At 48.0% G+C, this 23,041-nt stretch overlaps 1 protein-coding gene across 2 annotated transcripts in view; it reads left to right on the top strand.

Annotated features, from left to right (window-relative positions):
• The window catches only part of LOC119374947 (uncharacterized), a 369,109-nt gene that overhangs the window by 99,365 nt on the left and 246,703 nt on the right, over nucleotides 1–23,041 (top strand). For both annotated transcript variants that reach the window (XM_037645145.2, XM_049410916.1), the window contains one exon: nucleotides 11,432–11,570. In XM_037645145.2, the coding sequence (XP_037501073.2) occupies nucleotides 11,432–11,570 (139 nt within the window). The remainder of the gene's footprint in view (nucleotides 1–11,431; nucleotides 11,571–23,041) is intronic.

The raw sequence follows: 23,041 nt of genomic DNA, 5'->3' as shown, positions 1-23,041 counted from the left end.
AACAACGTGGTGGATAAAAAGAACAAGTGCTCCTTATACGACGAGTTCGTGATAACGGGAAAGAAGTTTCGTCGGTGGTCGCTTTCGCTTGCACTGCACCTTTCTGCTGTCCTTATTTCTTTTCTTGTGGGGTGATAGGGCGAGAGGGGGTTATTCCTTGGAGTAGAGGGGGAGGAGAAGGGGAGAGGAGGTGTTCCCGGCGTTGTCGCGGCAAGCAGAAGGCGTGAACGTAGTGACTTGAGCGTACCAGGCGGCGTAACACGGAGGCGGCACGCGTTTAAAGACCGCACCGAGACGACTCGCCGCCGCCGCCGGTGGCGCCGGTGAGATAAGAAACGCGTCAAACTCGCGTAATCTTTACTTCCTTTTTTTTCTTTTTCCGGGATTCCCGTCTCCATTCTTTGCGTTTACGTCTTGGCCCCTCCTCTCCTCCTTGCATACCTCCTCTCTTTTTCACTTCATCGTTACGCTCTCCATCTTTACCGATACTGGGATGGAGACGGAAGCTGTGTAGGGGTACTACTTGCTGAGCATCACGGAGTGGCAGGCTAACGTTTTTTGCCGTAACGCGTGAGTGGCGTTTCGTCTTTTCGTATAGCAGTGGCGACAGAGGCAACCGCGTTTATGACGCTGAGAAATGATTTTTGTGAAGTTGGTGTAATCGGTATACGTATACGCATGGGCAAGGGACGATCACTCGTTTCGTTGTGTATACATAGGTCATAACTTATAATACGTATTCATATTTCTAAACCTGTCCTCTCAGTCAATTGCGAGGAAGTTTCCTCGCGATATATACCTGAATAAATTAAAAAAGAGAGAGATCTAACGCTGCACGGATGTGTTGCTTACACTTTGGGTGTGAGTGAGTAAGCATGCGAGTGAGTGACTGAGCGATAATAATAATTGTTGGGGTCCCAAAAATCCCAAAACCATGATATTGTGACGGAGCCATATTGTACCGGTGCCGTAGTGGAGGGCTTCGGAAATTTTTACCATCTGATGTTCTTCAACGTCCATCCAAATCTAGGTGCTCGGGCCTCGAGCATTTCGCCTTCATCGAAATGCGACCTCCGCGGCCGCGATCGAATCCGCAACCTTCGGTTCAGCAGCCGAGCACCGTAACCGCTGTACCACTGCGGCGGACACTTAGCTCAGGTCGCATGTTGGTTCAAATCTCCCTTATTAGGGGCGAAGCTCCTTAAGGCGGCACCCGTTCGTCCCTCGTAGTCGTAGTAGTCGTAGTGCGTAACCAGTCTTACGCTTTGACCTCCAAGGTGGTGCCGGTGGGAGATTTTTCCTGTGCGTTATTGAACAATAAAAAATTCGCAGCGTGCGCGTTAACTAAAAGCCGAATTCTTCTGTCTGTCATTCCCCATTAGCAGCCATTGGCATGTTCCAGTAGGAAACGTTAGTAGAAGTAGAAGTGTAAGTGTTAGCTAAAAGCCGACTTCTTCTGTCTCTCATTCCCATTAGCAGCCATTGTTTACCTCCAAGGTAGTACCTGGTGAGATTTCTCCTGTGCGTGATTAAACAATAAAAATTTTGTTCAAAACGCCGTTGATTGATGAAATAAACCAACGAAAGACGCCAGATGTTTTGTAAAAGCAAAACGAAAGAACGCCAGATGTTTATAAAGCAAAACGAAAAGACGCCAGATGTTTTCTAAAGCAATGGTTTTCTAAACAATGAAAATTCACAGCGTACATGTAAAATTAAAGTGGGCTGCAAGTGGTCATAACTCATCGAACCTTTAGTATAAACGCGCCCGATCTCACGTCGGTGATGATGTACTGGGCAGAATTCACGGAAGATTCACGGTTTACCGATGAACCTCCGCAGCTTCGCCCACTCATCATCATTCACTCCGTGGATATGCTGTGATTTTTTTTCTATCTTCCATCCTGTGATAGCTTTACTCCCTTCCATATGGCACGGAGCTTTTCTTCCTTATGGCCGGTTTAAAGCGCTTCCCCTATATTTTCCCTGAAATTATCTTTCCTCCTCACGTTCCTCCCTCCACGTTTGCAATGAAGTGACCTGTGTAACAATTTCGAAATTACTGAGCACTTCGTGATAAAGGCGTACGAATGTATAAGTTTTGAACACCGTGCCTAGGCAACGAATCGCCGAATAACTCCGCACGAGTTCTGCTGAGCGGCCATTTGCATCCATCCACGCGCACGTTACGCATACACGCCGACGTTCGCTCCAGTGCCGAACAACGCAGCTCCCTGTCGCTCACGGCGAAGCGAACCAGCGGGCAGCGGTGCTTGCACCGCTCCCTAGTTGCTCCTAGGCACGGAAGGGCAACGGCGCGGCGCGAGAGCTCCTCGCGAGATCGCTGAGTGGCCGCCGACCAATCAGCGGCCGGAACGGGTCGGCCCGCCAAAGCGTTTACGAGATTACGCGCCGGATAGCGGCGCGAAAGCGCGCGCGCAGTTTTTTCGCGCCAACTTTTGTACCCCCGTGCCGCTACGCCAGAGGTGCCCCGCCAAGAAATGGGCGTGTAAGAACGCCTGGCTGCTCGCTGGGGCGCTCGCACTTCGAATCGGACGCAAATAAAGAAGAGAGAAATCGAACAAAGTCATGGCAATTGACTTCCTTCGCAGCGGCCGTTATTGTGTTCGATTTCGCTGGCTTGCTGGGTATAGAAACGGAACTTCCAGTTCTTTGACGAAGAAGGAGGTATCGATTTAACGAAAACGCGGGAGGCGAAGGCCTGAGTAGTTCTCGTGAAGTTGCATGGCTGAAAACACGGGTTCACCGAATTCGTGACCGGGCAAATATTTAGCTCGTCTGCAAATGCGATTACCTTTTACTGAAAGCTGCAGCAGTGAATACGTTGACGTGAATTGTGATCAGCTTTATCGGCATCCTCTCTGAAACCATCCTGTGAGAAGTAAGTCGCCAAGCTTATTTGACATAATCACGTGTTGTTTCATAGAGCGCAGCCAATCATACTTGCTATCTCTTTTAGACTGTTCCTTTTTTCGCAAAATAATTTTTTTTTTCATAGTTAATAGCAGCTCAAAATACACCACGGACAAGTAAGGACACAGGACTAGCACTGACTGCCAGCTGCTTTAGTTTATTGTGAAAACACAGTAATGTGCATTGAAATGGAGCACACAACTATGAATACGTACCAACTGGCCCTGCGTTCAGATGATAATAAATCCGTTTCTACCGATTTCTATAGTTGTATAGATCCACCAATCTCTTTCGTGCCATGCGGATGCTTGGGCGAGTTGGTTCAAATCCTTCTTTGCTGCTTTGTGTTATTCCTTTCCCCTGATACTCTAAAGGTGTCTTCCTTATCTCGACTGCTGACCGGTTGGTACTTCCGTCTGTGCATTGTAGGGATTACGACGCAATCTTACGTCACTGACGTTTAAGCATAGCGCGCGAAACGATAATATGAACAATATGAACTGATCGTGTTCTACAGCTGTTTTGCTGCAATCAGCCTTTGAAAGAAACAATTGTTAGAGTATTGCACTTAAATTCTTCTACAATTCTTTTTCTTCGTGAACGCCGCTACAACGCAGAATTTTTAAGATGTCACTTTTGAAAAAAATGTTACGAGAAGGTCACAAGGACAGTCGGACTTTCAACGACCTTTCAACAACGAAGATGCAGCTTTTTATTGTTTTTTCCGTGGCATGGGGTGGAGTATATCATAGTGCCCAAACATGAAATCATGCTGCGTAACAACAAGTGACACACAATTTACCCTGTCGTTGTTTTACAGCTCGACGAACAAAAACGGGAGCTTGCGTCATGACATTGTGCAAAATTACCTTCGTCCCTCAAGTGACCTGGCAGTAAGGCTCACAGCTTTAATCTCATTCGCAATACATTTTCACATCGTGTATAACAGCAAACCTAGTTGGTTGATAAAACTTTCGCCCCTCAACTTTATCTGAATTTAGGGTTTCAAGCATACTGTTCGTTGAGGGTCGTTATTAATAATATCTGGGGTTTTACGTGCCAGAACCACGATATAATTATGCGGCACGCCGTAGCGGATGGCTCTGGAAATTTGCGCCATCCGGTATTCTTTCAACGTGCACCGATATCGCACAATACAAGGGCATTTCGCCTCCATCGAAACGCGACGTTCACAGTCGGAATCGAACCTGCGACCTTCGGGTCAGCAGCCGAGCACTCAACCACCGTACCACCGAGGCACGCCTTGAAGGCCGTTAGTCCATAGAACAAGATCTCAGGCTACGACTCTCCCCCGTTCAGTTCACCAGCATTAGCCTTACTGCGTCCAGTGCAGGTAAAGGCCTCTCCCATGTTTCGCCAGCTAATCCTGACCCGTGCTTGCTGGAGTCACGTTATCACCGCAAGCTTCTTAATCTCATCTGCCAACCTAACTTTCTGCCTTCCCGTCGCGCACTTGTCTTATACGCAGCTGTTCTTTATCAAATTCACGCCCTTTCTTATTTATCACCTCATCAATAAGTGCACGAAAGGCCACTTACGCGTTTATAACCTCCCCACTCCTTATCGACTCTCTAGTACAGCACGGCACGAATCGTATAGGACGGGCTGTAGTGCATTATGATAGAGCGCATCGCCCGATTCATTTTCCAGGTCACATACGTACTCGCGCCTTCGCCGCATTAGGATCATAACTGCTTTGCGAGTCTGCGCCTTATACGTAATCGATGCTAGATTCTCTAACGCCTTCGCTGGCGCTCATACCTCGCGATCTGTCTCCATTTGCCGAACATCGCCTTATATACGCCTTTCCCCATTTCGTGTTCAGACACGCTCGAATCGTATGTAACTATATAGAGAGGGGGCAACATCGAAGAGACTTCTCTATATAAGCTCAGACCCGCGTTCGTTTCGTCCAAGACCTTCTACCACTTTCAGAACGAGCCGACATTTCGTTGGCGGCCTCGAAGAGATCATTCCGCTGCAATATACGCCGTGCTGCGCGTCGTTCCCTTCTAAGTCGACGAGGAACGAATGTTTCATCGGGCAGCAGAGCGCGGTGTTGGAGCACTCGTATATATGGAGGCCCTAGTCGCGGTCGGTCGGAGCGGTGCCGTTTCACATTTAGAGTTAACAACCGCCGACTACGAGCCTCCTTCGCCACCCCTCTAAGGGAGAGTAAACGGGAGAAGAGACTCCCTTTCTACTCTCTTTATTTGCCCTCCCTCTCCTAAGCCAGCCGGGGCGCTCAGTTATTGATGTGGAGGGCATCATCGTTTGATTAGCTCCCATTTGAAGCGCTGCCCGGGAAAAAACGACGGCTCGCGAAGTTGGGGGGTGGGAGAGGGGGGATTCAGAACTTTTTCTCCTCTCCTAGACAGGAAAGGAGGGAGAGGGCGCGAACGTCCACTTTGAGGCCGGAAGAACACGGCACTCGCGATGAAGTCATGAAGGTGGTGGTGGGCCGAGGAAGAGGAGGAAGTTCCGTATCCTCGTGTTAACAGTTCCGTCTCCGCGGTGGCGAAGCGGTACTCGTCTCGTAGAAAGCTACTTGGGGCGTTAAGGCGAGGACATTCTAATCGCATTAGGTGGCTGCTATCCCCCTGCTCCTCACTCCCTAAATGACCCTTCTACAGCGACCCGCTACATCGCTATCCCCGCACATCTTACACCCCTCCCCCTCGCAACCCTTTCCTCCACGGCCTCCTCTAAGACCCCTGTTCGTACGTTTTCGTTTGTGGAACCTCCCGAAAGTCGTGTTCGTCGCTGACACTTTCTTGCTCCCAACTCACCGCGCCCCAGTGCCCCTTGCGTACATATATTTGCTTCCGGGCTGCTCACTTTTCACCTCGGGCTGTGCGTGTGTTTGTCTCTGCGCATGCTTACATGATTGGCTCTTCAGTCGTTACCTAACGAGCTTGGCTGATGAAAAGAGCCCCGGCACTCCGACCGACATCGGCGCCTCGTTTTGCGTGCGTGCACTCGTTACCTCTGCTCCTTCGATTTTTCTTACTATTCGTGTTGCCGCAACCGCGCTTTTTGTCGTTTTATAGAGATGAATGTGAAGTGCAGTGTTAAACTTTACACTCTAAGTTGAGAAGAGAGTGATGGTGACTCTCTTTCCTTATGGGAGGAGCTGGTTCTCAGAATGGGGTTGATTGAGATTTAAAATAGGATGAATACATGCGCGTCCTACCGCGGTCGTTTCTCCCAAATGGGAAAACTGACTTTGGCGGTGTCGGCGTCAACACTAAGTTACGTAAAAAATCATAATCACGTGATGACGTCCGCACGCGGCGTCATCATGTCGTCACAGTCAAAACTTGTGATGTCATTACGACAGCATCATTACGTCAATGACTTCACATAACGAGACGTCAATGGCGTCATCAATGCAACGGTATCATGTGATACCGTTGGTTGTGAAACGAGTCCGCAGGCCGTTCTATGGAACAGTTACCCACACGCATATGATCCTTTCCCGGCTGGTCTCGTCCTTGCATAATGACTTCCTTTTCTCTCCCTTTATTCCATCGGTGCTGTTATGATAATTTTCGATTTGCTTGTGAAACCTTGTCGTATAAACCTCCGTGCCTTTCTCGATTCGCTTTTCTCTGGCGTGTTCCCTTCCCCTCCACACTTTAACCCCCATCCCTCCCTTTCCACGCTTGATCCCTCCCGCTCTCCCGTCGAAGCCGACGTAGCTAGGCCTACTTGTTGCCTAGGGTGAGAATGTTCAAAGGAATTGTCAGTTAACATTTTCATTCGAAAACAAGGCCTTTTCCATATCTCACACATGGGTCATTTCTGAAGGGGATTTGACGTCAGATTTCGAGAAACATGCCCATAATAATATCTAGAATGACTGAAATCTGGACGCCGCTTCAGAAATCTAGAATTTTTGTTCCACTGTTATGTTTCAACACATGGTGACCGCACGGCGTGCCTAATGAAAAGAGCGCTTGAGGCGAGTCATGTCTGTGCAGCTCGTGAACATACTTATCTAGAAAACAATTTCAAAAAACTACATGGGACGAAGATAGCCACGTGCAGACTGGGCCGCTAGCCGAAGGTCCGAGGGCCGCGTGTTTGAGACCCCTGCTCTAACGGACCATAGATAATCTCTCCCCCTATTAGCTCACACCTCTCTCCCTCTCCCAGCCCGAAGTTCCATGGCGTGGGCCTCCCCTCTCTTAAGAACGTTTGTTAGGCCTAGCGTTAGTCTCATAAACGGTGAGATTGTTCACTCCAGAGGAGGAAGAACGCTTTTATGGTTCCCTACTCACGTGCCTGTGGTTTTCGAGCAGATTTCCCTATAGACAGCACGTCTTCCTTCTCTTCATCCTGTTTCCCTTTTCCTGCCCGCCATCCCCACCCCTGGCTCGCAAGCGCCGGCGTTCTTCTCCACGCCTGAACTCTTCAGGATAAAGGGTTCGTGTAACGGCTCTAGATTAGCGTGCGTGGGCGCACAAATTATATGCGACTCCGCGTTCGTTCCCCACTACCGTTCTTAACCCTAAACGACGATGCTGCTCCTTGGGGTTCCTCTTTCTCCCTATGGAACGACGTCAGCTTTTAACACAGAGCTGTACGTGAGACGGGAGCGAAGTAAGGCGATTCGGGCAGTTTTTTTTTTTTCGGCTGAGTCACCAGCTGGGATGAACGACGCGACGGAAAGCGTTAAGAGCGTTGTTTATGTCACGCTCGTGGAGTATATAGTCAAGAACAGAGGACTAATGAGTTGCAGCAATAACGCGATAACTTGCGTTTTCTTTCTTTTTTTTCACTGGTATGGGGGGGGGGGGGGGGGGGGGAGAGGTATAAACATAAAGAGTATGGGAGAACAGCAGCGACAAATTTGCAGCCTTTGTTTTGTTGTACTTTAGGGATACTTACGAAACGAAATTGAGAGCTTATTGAGGACGAGGCCATATAGCAGCTTGTTGAGAGCTGGTAGTTCAATTTCTACGGCGGTCTGCCTTCCGAAGAACACGATCTTGCGCGTTCTCACCCTAACTGTGCTACACTGCGCAAGATATGGCAGAGGCGCATACTTCAGTATGCACAATGGCGCATACTGCAGTGGTGCTCTGCGTCGTCGTTGATTGCACGTGCGCCATTGAATTGTTCGCGCGCGCGCTGCGGTGTCATTCGCCATCTTTGTGTGTGTTGACCGATTCAAAAGACGCGGTTCTTGAGAACGAAGGAAGGGAATTTTGAAGGCTCATTCCTTTCTTGTTTGACACAGTCGTAATGAAAACCAGCAGATAATGAAGCCCAAGAAGATATAAGGGACGTTAATTGTACTGTTTTAAGTGTATTGTAGTAGTTGTGACAGAGATGTGAAAAAAGTAAACTGGACGCAAGGAAAATTTGCCACCGGCAGCGACCGAACCTGCAACCTTCGGATTATGCGCCCGATGCTCTTGCCAATGCACTTTAGCCCCGACACGGTGGTCTAGTGGTTATGGTGCTCGATTGCTGGCCCGAAGGTCCCGGGATCGAATCCTGGCTGCGGCGACCGCATTTTCGATGGAGGCGAAAATGCTTGAAGTCCGTGTACTTAGATTTAGGTGCACGTTAAAGAACCCCAAGTGGTTCAAATTTCCGGAGCCCTCCACTACGGCGTTCCTCATATTCATACCGTGGTTTTGGGACGTGAAACCCAAAAAATTATTATAGATAATGCACTTTGCTTCAAAATTAGCACTCCTCCCGAGACTGCACTAGTATCTCTCGTCTTCGGCCTTTTTCGCCTTTTTACCTTTTCGAATTATTACAAATTCGGTCGAAAATTTCGAGTTTCTTGTAAGAAAAGAACTCTCCGTCTTGTGTCAGTGCGCTACGGCTTTTTTTTTCTTTATTTGTCGCACTTCCTGGACTCCGCAAAGTTCGCTCATTTCCCGTCTCGCTTCCGCATGCATGACGTTTCATGGATGGCGCATCGAGCTTATGCAGAAACTCACGAAAACGATATATAAAATAATGAAAAGGCAAGGATATGAAGAAACAGAAAACGCAAGATACAACAAGGGCGGAACCTTCTGACTCCGGAAGAAACGAGCTCCGCGTGGCGCCGAGCTTTGCGTGCCTCACGGTGCTGGCTTATTTATGGGCCACTAACTGGCCAGACGCGAGGGCTCAACCGGGGGCTCCGGGAGTGAGCTTGAACCGCGCGCTGACCCCCCGCGCGCGAGTACGCCGCAGGAGGGGGGTCTCGACCCGAACGGCACCGGAGGTCTTGAGCCGGAAAGGGTCAATGCCTCGTCCATACTTTATGTGCGTTCCTGGCTTTCTTATTCCTCCGTCGTATTTCTCGCGCCAAAAGAATAAAAATAAAAAGAAGAAACCTTACGAAGAAGAACTTGAACGTAAGTCTTTCTTATGCTGGCGACAAGCGGCCTGAGGCCATGCGGTTCCGGTGGAGACACCTCCGGGCGCGCATTTCGGACGTGCATGATTTTTGTTTATCTTGGGGCCGCACAGGAGCGGCGAGGTTGTGGTCGTGTCCTCAGTGCCCGGGTTTCGCCGAGTCGCAGGTGATGTGCTAAGTGCTTGAACGACTATCGACGGTCGTCCAACATAAGAGTGGGAATGTTTAGAAAAGTGCTCTCAAAGGAACTCCACGCAGAAAACCTTACTGGGGCTAACAATAGAATTAAAAAAAGAAACAGAAAAAACAGTCTTCCGTCCGTTGTTGCATTCCGTTGGCGCAAAGAAAGTCTTGACGTAAACGGAACAAGAATTCACCTTGCTTTGCGTGAGCGATTCCTGACCTACCTCCCTTTGTTTTATCAATGTATGCCCAGTCGCTTCGAAAGTGTTTACTGTCTGCTGTATTGCTCAGAAATATGGCGTAAGCAACTGCTAGTTTGACGCACAATCATAAAAGGACAAGAACAGATTACACAAGCACAAAATACGCCTGACAGAAATAATTCTATACTATATATCTGCAATGACCATAAATGATTACCTCCCGATCACCCTGTGAATGATTTCTCTCTGCACTTCTGGTCACAAAACTGCGCCTGCGCACCAACGTAGGCAGCCGACGTCGACTACGTTCAATGGACGACATCGTTTACATAAAGTGAATAGGCAGCTTTAGAATAGGGTACGCAAAGCTTTGCGTTGGCGTTTGTCGCCACTGCGCATGCACCGTACGCTATCCACGTCGAGCTACGAAAATCGTAGCTTGGCGTTAGCGAATCGTAGCTTACCGAGTTAGCCTATCGTATACCTAACGAACGCTAACCCTGCATACAGAGGCCAACACGCTTGTCTAGAACGCCGGAGCATCACGCTCGGGACCTCACGTGTGCCATCTACGGATAACCGTGGCCTCCGTGATTAGCACTGGCAACGCGCCGGCGCTTTGCCGGAGATAATCGTGGAGGCCACGGGATAACACGTGGTTTGGGATGGGCCATACCTGAGCGTACGCGGCCCTCAATGTCGCGCCTGCCTTGCATTTTCTGTCCTTGTTTATCGCCGCGGCTGTAACTGTTTTCGCCATCAGAAGTGTTGTCGGTGGTGCAGCGCAGCTGAGAAAAAGAAAGAAAGAAAGAAAGAAAGAAAGAAAGGAAGAAAGAAGGAAAGAAAGAAAGAAAGAAAGAAAGAAAGAAAGAAAGAAAGAAAGAAAGAAAGAAAGAAAGAAAGAAAGAAAAAGAAGAAAGAAAGAAAGAAAGAAAGAAAGAAAGAAAGAAAGAAAGAAAGAAAGAAAGAAAATGCCCGGTCCGACGTCCGATGCAAGCTATGCAGCAAGATAATCCTCGATTAGCGGTGTCATCATTCAAGCAAGGAAAGCAAAAGGCAGGCGCGTCATGAGTGTCCGCGCATGCTAAGATGTGGCCTGTCTCAAAACACATGTCATCTGCAGGTGTCACCCGTGCAGCGCCGAGCACGAAGTTCCGACGTTCTTGACAAGCGTGTGTACCTCAGTATACTATTTTAAAACTACCTAATCAATTTTAAGCACAACATGTTTTAAACACGAAATGATAGGTGTAACCTTTAGGGACAAGAAGAGAGCAGAGGGAGTCAGAGAACAAACGGGTGTTAAGGACATCTTAGTAGAAATTAAGAGGAAGAAATGGGCACGTAGCGCGTAGGCAGGATAACCGCTGGTCACTAAGAGTAACTGACTGCATTCCAAGAGAAGGCAAACGCGCGAGGGGGGGGGGGGTGCGGAAAGTTAGGTTGGCAGGTAAGATTAAGAAGTTTGCGGGTATAACGTGGCAGCAGCAAGCACAGGACCGGGTTGATTGGCGGAACATGGGAGAGGCCTTTGCCCTGCAGTGGGCGTAGACAGGCTGATGATGATGATGATGACGATGATGTGTCGGGTCAGGTATGCCGACATATCTTTTGACCGTTTAAAAAACCGATAATCATTGTTTCGGTCCAGCTGTGTAGCGAGCATGAGCTCGCATCTTTTTATTCGTCCACTCACAGTCTTTGTCATTTGTCCTTGCAGGATGTCTTCTGCCACTACGTCCAAGAATGGTGACCGGAGCGAGCAGGCGGGCAGCTCGGGCGCTGAAAGCAACGAGCGCCAAGTGCCGCCTTGCGCCGAAGAGAGCTGCCGACCAGCGGCTAGACCCAGCCTAGTGCAGGTGAGAACGCATTTTAAACAGCAGAGGACTTCTATAGGGCTGGGCCTGACGACAGATGAATGTCCGCGGCGCATGTCAGGCTCCTGTTCCCAGATACGTCCATAGATGGCGTAACTTCCTTGGTCACGGACGACTCGGTATCCGCACAGTGAAAGGGGGAAGGGTGGCTCGAGCATGAATAGGGCCTAAATTCACTGTAGCAAGGGTGGATGTGTCAGGATCTGCGTGCTATCTGCTGTTCGGCGTCAAAAAGCAGGCGCCGGCAGCTCCGAAGAGAGTGGGCACAGGCCTCTGTATGAAAAGAGGGCGCCTGAGAAAATGGCAACTTCGCGTTCCGCTTGTAAACACTGCTTGCCGCGCACGACTGTAGATTTGACTTTGATGTTCATAGCCTTGTGTGCTATCTGCAGAATGTGTTTGCTTACAACGTCCGAGGGGTGGTTCATGACTTCTTTACACGTGAAGCTGGCGAAGTGCTAACTAAATGACATGTGATGCAAGGCAATTCTGACGAAACGTTAGAAGCTGGTTAACCGTACGACTTATTATCACGCACGTGCCAACCCAAGCCTCGATTTACAAGCCGCCAGGAGGACCTGTAGCGATGGCGATGGTGTGTACATCAGATGCTTCAATTTATTGACCGCTTTTCGGTGAACTACGTTTCTTTTTCGCGGCTTTCCTATCGTAGGCGACTTCGCTCTCTTTGATGGCGATCCCCGGATCCCTTAGGTGAGAAAAACTGATTTGTACACCGAGATGCGGGTGCCGCCTTCTTTATCAGTTTGGTCTGTACGTTTATCTATATTATCGTTTTTTTTTCTTCATTTTTTGTAAGTCTCACCCTTGGACGCTGCCTGTTGGCTTTTGATCGCTGCATCCGTCTTTGATTGCGGTGCGCCCCTCGAGTGGTGCGCGCGGCTTGCTTACATCTGCACCAGAATTCGAAAAAGAAAGAAGATTGTGTCATTATTGTTAGTATTTTTCTTGATCTTGCAAAGTGTTGCAAAAGGAAGTCGCAGGTAACACTGTGTAGCCTGTGCGGGGCTCTGGAAATTCGCTCGAGTCAGCTCGGGAAGCGTCGTCGGCCAAACCGGGCGAGAGATGAGATTTGGACTTCAAAAGAGACGCCGCGTCTGACGAATTGGGCTGAGAGGCGAAATGTGGCGGCGCGGAGTTTCGGCAGCGAAGGCGGTTGGTGGCCGAATGAAACTTCGCGAGGAAAACGCGCTTCGCACGCAGAAAGTGATCGAACACGAAACGAAAACTTAAACGAACGAGAGCTACGAGCACTAGAAAATAAGCAACGTAATTCGCTAACGCTTTTCTGGTGTCGCTGTTTCTTGTTTTGTTTTTTTACTTCTTGTACACCGGCACATGGTGTCTACAGCGTGTTCACTGGAGTTTCTGTCGACATGATTTTACAGCTTAGTCCCGGAGGAACGTGTTTACGCGTAGGTTTGCCACTTTGTCGTAACATACCGCGACTTTTCACCTGACAGATTTTCGATTACCTTCGCGAATGACTTCACGGGTGCCTGACTGCCATGCCGGTCTAAAAGTTTAGGCTGAATCGTCTCTTCTACAAGTCTTTGCCGGGTTTCTTTTAAAACGGTTTCTTGTTTCATTTTGTTTTTATGTTTTCTTCGGCGACTCCAGTGCAGTAATGAAAATCGTTCGACTAAATTTCCGAGGACTGTTCAACGTGTTACCCGCTGCGGTGCATATTGGTTATGGTAGTCGACTGCTGACCCGAATATCGCGCGATCGAATACCGGCTGCGGCGGCCGCATTTCGATGGAGGTAAAATGTTAGAGGCCCGTGTGCTAAAAGCTAGGCGCACGTTTAAGAACCTCAGGTGGTCGAAATTTCCGAAGCCCTCGACAACCGCGTCTCTCATAATTATATCATGGTTTTGGGACGTAAAACTCCAACAATTATTATTGGCTTCTAATCCCGTCTATGTATCACATCTCTGAAAAAGACATGTTTAGACGCGTTTCATTAGTCCTCCATAAGGACAGTAAAAGCTTTCTGTATTGTGATTATGAGGAGCGGTGGTAACGAGACGCATACAGAGAATTTTTTAAATCGGTTCAGTATTTCTCCATTGCGGGCACTTCTGAATTTCTCGTGTATTAGAAAGAGGAAATCGGTGTTTGTCAAGTTTCGCATCAAGCTATCTCTCTCTCCGTTCTCTTGCTCCTTTATTCCCTTTCTCATGTGTAGGGAAGCAAACATGCATGACGAAGTCTAGTTAACGTTCCTGCCTTTCTTATGTCCCTTCTCTCTTTCTCCCTCCCTCACCTCAAGCGACGGTAAATCTTACCTTGTGTTCACAAATATTGACCAAAGGTTATTAACGAACTCAAGCTTCGTCTTAACTGGCAGTTACAGCGAATACAACAAAACGAACCGCTTGCTTCCCTTCTTCTCTCAGCGGTTTTTAACGTTCACGGCATAATATTGCGTTTACGTTCCGTTTCTATCACCGTTTATTGAGAACTAGTTAGGCTATTATTGATCGTCAACGTAAAAAGCAGAGAAAAAACTTACAGGGTCCCTTATGGATTCGCCTAAGACGACTCGAAAGCCAAAGCTGTCTTCTTCTCAGCCGATTGGCTTGATCCCTCCCCGAAAGATTTCTGCACCTGACGGGGTTTTGCATTGGCTCCGGGATCGGCCTACCTTCGGACTAGCGAAGATGTCATTTGATTGCGTCATCATGTGCCGTCATAGTGACGTCGTGATGACATCATGAATTTGGAGACCCGTGACGTTACTACACATCATATGATGACGTCACCGCGTGATGATTCTTTTTGCATCACTTCGTGCTGACTACGCTGACGGTCACTTTTAGCGTTTTATTAAGGATTCGCCTTAATAAAAAAAAGAAAAGTGATTACACGATTTGTCGCAGGTGTCACGGTTGAAAAGTTTCACTGGATCGTTGCAGTATCGTGCTTTTATTGATTCCGAATCGGGCTCTCATTGAACTACCCGTTTAAGTTTCCTTCAAGAAAAACGTCTCGTGACGACTGTGAAGTGTCTGCACATGTCAACACATCTCGCCACACTTCAGCGAATTTCTTTTGTCATTCTTCCGCTTACTGCACAATTGGCGGCGTTTGTCTCGGCCACCTTCTACAAGTAGTTGTAGCTCACTCGTACCACTTTTTAGGACCGCTATATTTCGATTTCTTTACCGTGTCTTTCTTTCTCTTTGCTCTCTTACCCCTTTTTTTTCTTTCTTTTTGACGCTTCCAAAGTGCTTTCTAGCTTCCCGCTTCTTAGCTTCCGCGCCTTCGGGGCCATCATTCCCAGCTGTCGACTTGCTTCTTGAATGGCAGGAAATAAAGAAAGAACACGTGGCCGTGCGAAAGAAGGCTAGAAATAGATAAAGGAGAGATTAACAAAAACCTTAAAAGAAATTAAGAGAAGCAATACTGCCATAGTGGACCGTCTGGCCCAACGCTTGCCTCGACGTTCGACTGGACAGGACCGGCCACGTCGCTATACACAGCCTTATTCTTCCTCTTCTTCTTATTCGTCTTCTATTTTGTAAGCCTTTTTTTTCTGCGAGCGGCGGTAACAGCAGTCCTTCGCACAGATGCCCTGAAGGCTCTCTTTGCTGCCTCGCTTACGCTGCGGCATGCCTGACATCATTTTTTGCACGTACGTTCTGTCTTTTTTTTTTTTTCCTTTTTTTGTCCTACTCGTGAGGGTGCAACGTTGCAGCTGAGCACCCTTTAAACACCTTCTTCTTGTACTTCCTGTTATCCTCCTTATGTTCAACGTTAGTTCCTGCGCTCGATTTCACTGCCCCTTTTATTTTATAACCTACCCGACGCGAAAGCGTCTGAGGTTCGATTTCTGCTCGGACAAAAATTTCTGGAGAGCCTAAGGAGCGGCCGGTTATTCGACAAGCGTTGTTATAATATATATTTTTAAAATTTTATGCGCGCTTGAATGTCTTTACATCGATGTCACTTGGTAGCTTCTCTAAGTTCTCCAGACTTGTTGAGAAGAAACAATATTTTTTATTATTAGATTCATTGTTTTGTCGCTATTACCACACTTAGGGTTGTCCTTCCTGTAATGTCTTTTTGCATCGGACCTTTGAGGCGTTATGAATGAACGAACAAATATGAGTTCAACGCTTGTTCGAGGACGGAAAGATTTTTTATTTTCTTCCAGCCTCTGGGGGGGGGCTTCTTCGGCTTTTTAGTACGTGCGCTCGACAACTTAGTTAGGGCTTAACTTTCAGTACTTTGTACGTCTCTCGGCTCAGGAGATGACCGGCGTTTTTTGTAAACGTATCGATTGGGACGTTGCGGTTTTTCTTTCCAGAGTAAATGTGCCTGCGAGCGCAGGTTAGGTGTGGTCAGGGAATCTGTGGGCCAGATAGAACGAGCACAATCGCATCCGGCCTGTCTTTCTTTCGTGATTGCTGCCAGTGTTTCCTCGCCATAGTTGTGACGTCACAAAAGACGCAGTTCCTGTGCTAGCCACGCGAACAGGTGATAACTGGCATCAAGAACACGTATATTCGTTAGCTGTAAATGCTCATGCTTGTGCGAGAGCAAAAAAGAAATAAATAAAAAGAATATCTGAGCACACATTCTCAAAGACTTGGGTTGCGTTGGAATAAACTTTATTTGTCCAATGGTTACTGGTGCTGGTGCCCGGATCAAACACTTCATACACTATAAATATATTAAGAGGACGTTCTAGGCAATCCGTTTACCGGATATATAATTATCAATTGTGACAACCAGTAGCGAAATGAGCGCATAATACGGATAGTGGTCAGTAGTAGCGAATTTGCACGGTTCATTTTTAAATCTGAGTCGTTTACTACTGACGACATCTATCGGAATCAGCTGTACATAGCAAGTTAGAAGCGTCGCGTCAAAATACGGCAAGAATTGAAACGTCTCATATGACTCGTGTGTACGACAAACATTTATGGCCGACAGTTATATCCGCACCGTCCTCTGCACGCAAACATTCATTCCTTCCGGTAGCGAAAACCCTGTTCCGGGAAAGCCTACGCAACGCCCCCTAAATAATGCAGCCCCCGTCAATATACCAGGCTGTTTATCGTCTCTTCTCACGTGTGCCGAATGCTAGACTTCCGAAAAAAAGGGAAAGATAATATGGCCAGAGCACGACGGCAGACCTGGAAGGACTTTCATCTTTAATCGATCTGGCCATATTTGAAAGCTCTCCGGCGGCATTATTCATCGGAGCGCGGCTTAGGGGACCACATCTCCGCTGCTTGAACTATGTCTCTTTCGGTTATGAATATTCTAGTGCATAAGTTTAGTCTTATGCATGGCCTCCTCACGCACCTTGATGTGGCGTTGCCTGCGTTATATAATCCGGGGTAATGCGTTCTACTGGCCCTGCCTCTTACATACTCTTTAGTGTGGGGCGTTATGAAGTCACACCGCGTCCGACGACTCGTGAGCGTAGCTTCAGGGTTTAGAAATATTTCCAACTGAACAACGCAAACTTTGAGTCTAGTCATCTAGGAAACAGTAGATTCGTGCTTATTCAATAATAACCGCAGTCTATATTTAGAAAGTGGCATATTTTGACACTAGCATGGGCGAGCGATGCCCCTTTACCTGAATACTTCTGGCAGAGACGGGCTGAGCTTCATGGTGGATTGGCTGTTTTTATTTAGGCCTAGTAGTAGATCCTGTTCTGTTCTAACTGGCTTGATGTTGAGGTTGACGTTTGTATCCCCTCGGCTACTCCATTTATATAACTTCTACAGCGAAAAAAAATTTAAATATCCCCTCCCCCCAAAAAGAAGATAAAATAAAAAATAAGTCAAGGAAAAAAAAAAGAAGCATTCCTAGGCCTGTCCCAATGATCTCCAACCCATATTTTCCTGCTCGAGCTGGTTGCATGTGATGTCTGCAAATTTCTTAATTTTGTAGCTCCACTAACCCTTTGCCGTCCACAGCCGCGCTTCCCATCTGGTATCCATTCCGATGTTCTAACTGCCCATCTGTTATGTTTCCTTCCCATGGCGTGACCTTCCCAGCTCCCTCTTATATCGGCTACCCCATGTTTGTTCTCTGGTCCACTAGTTCTGCTTTCTTTCTATCTTTCAGCGCTACCACTATCATTTTCGCTTCATTGCAAGGGAGTCGCTAAGTAGCCTTACAGTCTCATCAGGAAGCCGTGAAAGCCAAGTCCGCTGCAGGGTGAGATAAGAATAAACAAAGTGATTAACTTCGATTTACAGACGCTTCTCTGCTGGAGTATCATAGTCGCCGGCAACTCGTTATAATACGGAGCGCTCGTGTTTGGGAACTTTCTTGAATTTCTAGAGTGTTTACGCAGCACCACGAGTCACCAAGGCACAGGGCGGAAGCGTTCTGGAGGAGGTACCTCCTAGTCTTACTTTCTTGGGAAAGGCGGAAATTCCTTATTTAAACGCCGGCTGTGGCAGATTCCGCAGAGAATGGCTTATGATGCCCCGCAAGACGCTGCATGCGTCAACCTAATGCGCTCCAAGCTCCGTTTTAATCATGCAAGCTTACCCAAGAGGGGACTAAGAAGGCGGCTTGACGTATGTGTACTTGATTACACGTCGTTGCGTTCAGCCAATAGAAGGAGAGACAAAAAATGTAAGATATCGAAAGATGCAGCCTCTGGCAAAAGATGCGAAAGGTAAAACAATAACTGCTACAACGACGAAAAGAAAAAAAAAACTCACCGCAAGTCGCAAGGTCCTTGCAAGTTTCAGTCTCTCTGCACTAAGTACGAGTACGCATGCGCAAAGCTAGCGTGCTTTCCTGGTCGTGTGCGAGCCGCGTAATCTGCCCCAGACGGCACTCGTCCGACGCCGGTGGAGACTCGGAGAATGCGTACATAATTGACCGCCCTAGGCCCGCCGTGGTGTTTCCTAGCCAGATTAGGGAATCGCTGAGGGGATGCTTGCTTTGGGATAGGGCCAGGTAAAGTGCTCGCGGCCCAGTCAAAATGGCGACCGCCTTTTGTGTTTTTTCTTCTAAAATTCGGGGAAACGTATCGACGCAGGCTCGCCAGAGCCACAAAGCCCTTTAAGGCGAAAGCCTTTTAGATGCCTCATCAAACTAGAAAAGTGATCAGCGGCGGCGTCAACACGAGTGATGCAAAAAATAAACATGTGGTGACGTCGTCGTTGACGTCACTATGACGTCACAGGCCGTAAAAATTTGGGACGTCACGTGGTGAAGTCATCACATGGCATCGTCACATGGTTAGACGTGGGCCGAGCCCGGAACCACGGAAAAACCACGGGAGGTGCTGAAACCTTCCAACGCCTCTGATCTCGGAGGCATTGCGAAACCACGTTGAGTGAAGAAAGCTTTCGGGAAGGAGGGGGGAGATCTATGCAACTGAATTAGAAGAAGATGATGGCTTTCGCCTTGGAGTCGTCTTAGGCAAATGTGCGACTTTTGTCATGACCTTGAATAGCATCATTACACTTTCTCTTCTCCTCCTTCGTTCTTTCACACACCCTTTCCTTTTCACAAGTTGAGGGTAGCCGACCTGAGATTTTCTTTTAAACTCTCTGTCTTTCCTTAACATTTCTCTATATCTCTCTCCGCGGACGAGCCATGCCCGGAAAAGCACGGATGCCACCGCGGCTTTATAGCGGCGCTCCTCGCGCTGCCAGCCCGTGCGTAGCAGCTGCAAGAGCACGAGAAGCAGCATGAGATTCAGGAGCGCGAGAGGCAGCTCGCCGTTAATATAATCCCCGGAGCGGAGATTGTATCTTGTCCGAGTTATTGTTCCGGCCGCTAGAGCGAGCGCGCTAGCGCTATGTATATATATATACGCTTTGCAAATGAGCGCCCCGCCGTATGCGCTCGATTAAATTGCTGCACGGTCGTCGTCGGTGCGTGCTCCTCTCCTCTTACGAAAGCCGACCGTTCGACGCTTTTCTCTTTTAGAATTTTTATTTTTTTTGCGCGCTGGCTCTCGTCTCGAATCCTTCGCCATATTCTCGCGTCTTCGCGAGAAAAAGATAAAGAAGCATCGTAAGCTGTTCCCTCTCTCACCTCGAAGAATTAAGAGTGACGAAGACGAAGACACGTTAGAAACAGAGGATGAGAGAGAAAGGTATAGAGACGAAGAGGAGAGGCGAATTCGATACCTTACCCCGCCTATTCCTTCGCTTCCCTCACCTTTTTCTCGAAGAAAAATCGGCGTTCGCGGCATCTCGCGAAGAAAGCGAGCTTCGAACGCCCGCGCTTTAGTGAGCGGCCTCACCTTGATGCGCAAGGTGATGTTCTAAAAGGCGCCTCATTTATTTATTTATTTTTGCTTTGTTTCGTACGTTCCGTGTCTCACTTTTCCCATCACCTTCGATTCGCGAATACTCTCTCCTTAATTCGATTTTTTTGTTTCTCGTTTCGCATGATTACCTTCGCCTTTTCGTTGTTTCTGCGAGTCTTCAATTGGCGGTGGCATCGGGTTTCGTGTGATTGCCAATCGATGAAGACGGGGGTCTTGAGTTTTCGTTATTTTTGTTATTATTGAGCTTTCTTGCGTGGCTATCGTTTCTTTGTCGTATATTCAGGAAAGAAAAGAGAGCTCTAGTTCTTGTTTTTTGATGTTTCGAGATTCTGTAACACACTTCTTAAATTTCTTTCCAAGGAAGACCGAGGAACGAAATGAAACTAAGGGGTCCGGAAATTTCCAGTTGAATCTTCTTGTAGAAGAAGGCTGCCGACTGCGAAGACTGTCGATTTCCAATGATCAAAGAAAATATCTATGGCAGGCTCCATTCGTTGTGTTAGATGACTGGAACAGCTTGACGTTTACTTCTACGTCTAGAGGACACACCGGACGTTCCCTCTCATTCACTACTCGTCAATGTGTTACCAGATTATGTCTACATTAACTGGTATTATCCTTCGTTTTTCGTAATCTAGTTTATCTGGAGTGTATCGCAAAGCCTGTAGCTGCGAAAATTCACAGGGTCCCTTACGCATTCACCTAATTCGACTCGAAGGCGAAAGCCATCTTCTGTTTCTTCTCACTCGATGTACTGATCTCACCAAACTTGCTTTTGCACTGCCTCCAAGATCGGAAGCATTGCAAGCTTTCTGCACTTCACCTTGTTTAGCATAGCCTCCGGGATCGGAGGCTGTGCTGAGAAGCCAGGTGAGGTGCAGAAACGAATGGCGCAACAGTATCCGGGACTGACGCGGTGTTTGGTGCCTGTATGTGGGAGTGTGTGCGTGTGTGAATGCGTTGTCTGTTTGCGCTTTAATTATTATTTAAATGATCTCCCCTCAACCGCCCCCCCCCCCCTCCAGGAAGCTTTCTGCACATAAAGTGGCTTTGAACGGCCTCCAGGCTTTGCAAGCTTTCTGTACGTCACCTGGTTTTGCACTGCCTCCGGGATCGGCCCACCTTTGACCAAGTGACGATGCCATGGGATGACGATATAATGTGACGTCGTGATCACAAATTCTGATGATCTGTGACGTCATGATGACGTGTATATGGTGACGTCATCGCGTGATGATTTTTTGCATCACTCGTGTTGACGCCGCCGACGCGGACGGTCAGTTTTTGCGTTTGTCGAGGCACGTAAGGCTTTCGCCTTAATAACTCCAAAGTAGGCATCGCCTTTCTCTCCTTCCCTCCCTCCCTCCCTCTTTCTCTCTCTCTCTCTCTCTCTCGATCCCTCGTTATCATGCCGATCGATATCACTGAAGTGCCAGGAGTGTCCGGACGCCAATAAATCCGCAAAAAGTTTTTACATGAGAGAACGGTCACAAATATGGTCTCAGGACCCGATCGTTTCCGTTTGATGAGTGCGCGACTTAAGGAGCTCGTCTCAAGGTCCAACGAGGGAAGGCCTAAGAAGGAAATGAAGAAAGCAATCAAGGCAGTGGACGTACATTCGGCACAACGGTACGTGCAGAGTAGGCTGGCTGGTATCCCTTTCCTCCCCACCCTTCCCAAGTGAACCCACCCATCGAAATAACGTCTTATCAAGGCCAGGAGTGTCGAGTGGGCTCGGAACCGGGGAGCGCAAACCGCGCCGATGCGGCGCGTGGTGGCAGTGGCGGTGGTTGGAGGGTGTGGCCGATAAGGCTTCCGGCATTGCGCGCGTGCAGAAAGCCCGTTACGTTAACGACTGCAGCACGAGGCTTCATTTGAGGTGGGTCCGGGAAAGCAGAGATGTGAGTGTGCACGGGCACCGTTTCTGTGGCAGTAAGTATATTACCGTCCGAACGAAGACCTCTGGTACACCTCTTGACGCCAGCCACCAGCGTGTGGTGGCGCTCGTTTTGACAGAGATGGTCTCTTTTTTCCCCCTCCCTCCAGTTCCCCAGTCCCCGCATTGGTATAGGCAGGAGGAGAACTTGGTACTCGATCCCAGTTCCTTTCCGTCAGATTGTGGAGAGCAGTCGTGACGTTCCTCGCTCGTTTTGGGGGCAAAAAACAAACTAAAAAATAACGACTCGGTCCGGCGCTCAATTCCGGGAAAAGAGGGTTCCGTTACTCCTTACATTATCTCTCTCTTATCTCTTATTTGCTTTTATGTGCTCAAGCCTTCGTTTTGTTTCAGCCACCACTTTCGTTATCGGTATCGCTATCACCCTCAGGGGCCCGGCCCCGCATGTATTTCCGCTTCCGGGCTTCTGCGACGTGATGGGGAAGTCCTGTGTTCTCATCATTTTTTCCCGCTTTTTCTTTTCTCTTTTTTTCTCGAGTAACCGAAGGTGTACGTGCGAAGTACGACGTGGCCGAAGGGTGCTACGCGTGCTGCGTGATGTGAGCAGACATGTTAGCTCTTGTTCATATATTTAACTTTTTTTGTGAGTGCATGTCATTGGGAGGAATGAGTTCGTTACCCTCGTCAAACACTCAACGACGTTGCCTCATCGGTGAATGAAAACGGTGAATGACCGTTCCCTTCTGTTTTCTTTTTGTGTGTGTTTGTGTGCCTGCTCTTGCTTCAGCAAACGTTAACAAAAGTGAAGGGGTCGAAATTGCCGTTTGATAAGTGCACTGTTCCTTTCTAGTGTCTCGATACTTGTATAGATGTTTCGCCAATTAACATAATTGGGGGTCTTGGTGAATGAAATCTTTTATTCTGACTCAGGAGTAAAGCCGCATCAACAGTGTAGACGTCAGTGACGTTTTAACAAGCTTACATGCGAATAAAAGCACCTGTAAGAACGCTCGTTATTTCACATTCGTCACATTTCACTAGCTTATAAAAACATATTTGGAAAGCGATTGTGTAGCGATTTATTGTTTTGGCTGCCCCATTCTTGGTCACTTTCTCCAATTTTGTATGCACCATTTCGAGGTAAAGCAATGGTGAACATTTTGTTCTATTAATAGATGGATGCAGTAAACTTGGTTCCGAGCAAGGTGTAGGAGCGGGCTAGTTGGTATACCATAATGTTAAAACTTCAGCGCAAGAAGTCCTTTCC

The sequence above is a fragment of the Rhipicephalus sanguineus genome, chromosome 11 (genome assembly GCF_013339695.2).
Source record: "Rhipicephalus sanguineus isolate Rsan-2018 chromosome 11, BIME_Rsan_1.4, whole genome shotgun sequence".
NCBI classification, from domain to species: Eukaryota; Metazoa; Arthropoda; class Arachnida; order Ixodida; family Ixodidae; genus Rhipicephalus; species Rhipicephalus sanguineus.
This window is presented reverse-complemented; position numbering and strand designations above follow the sequence as displayed.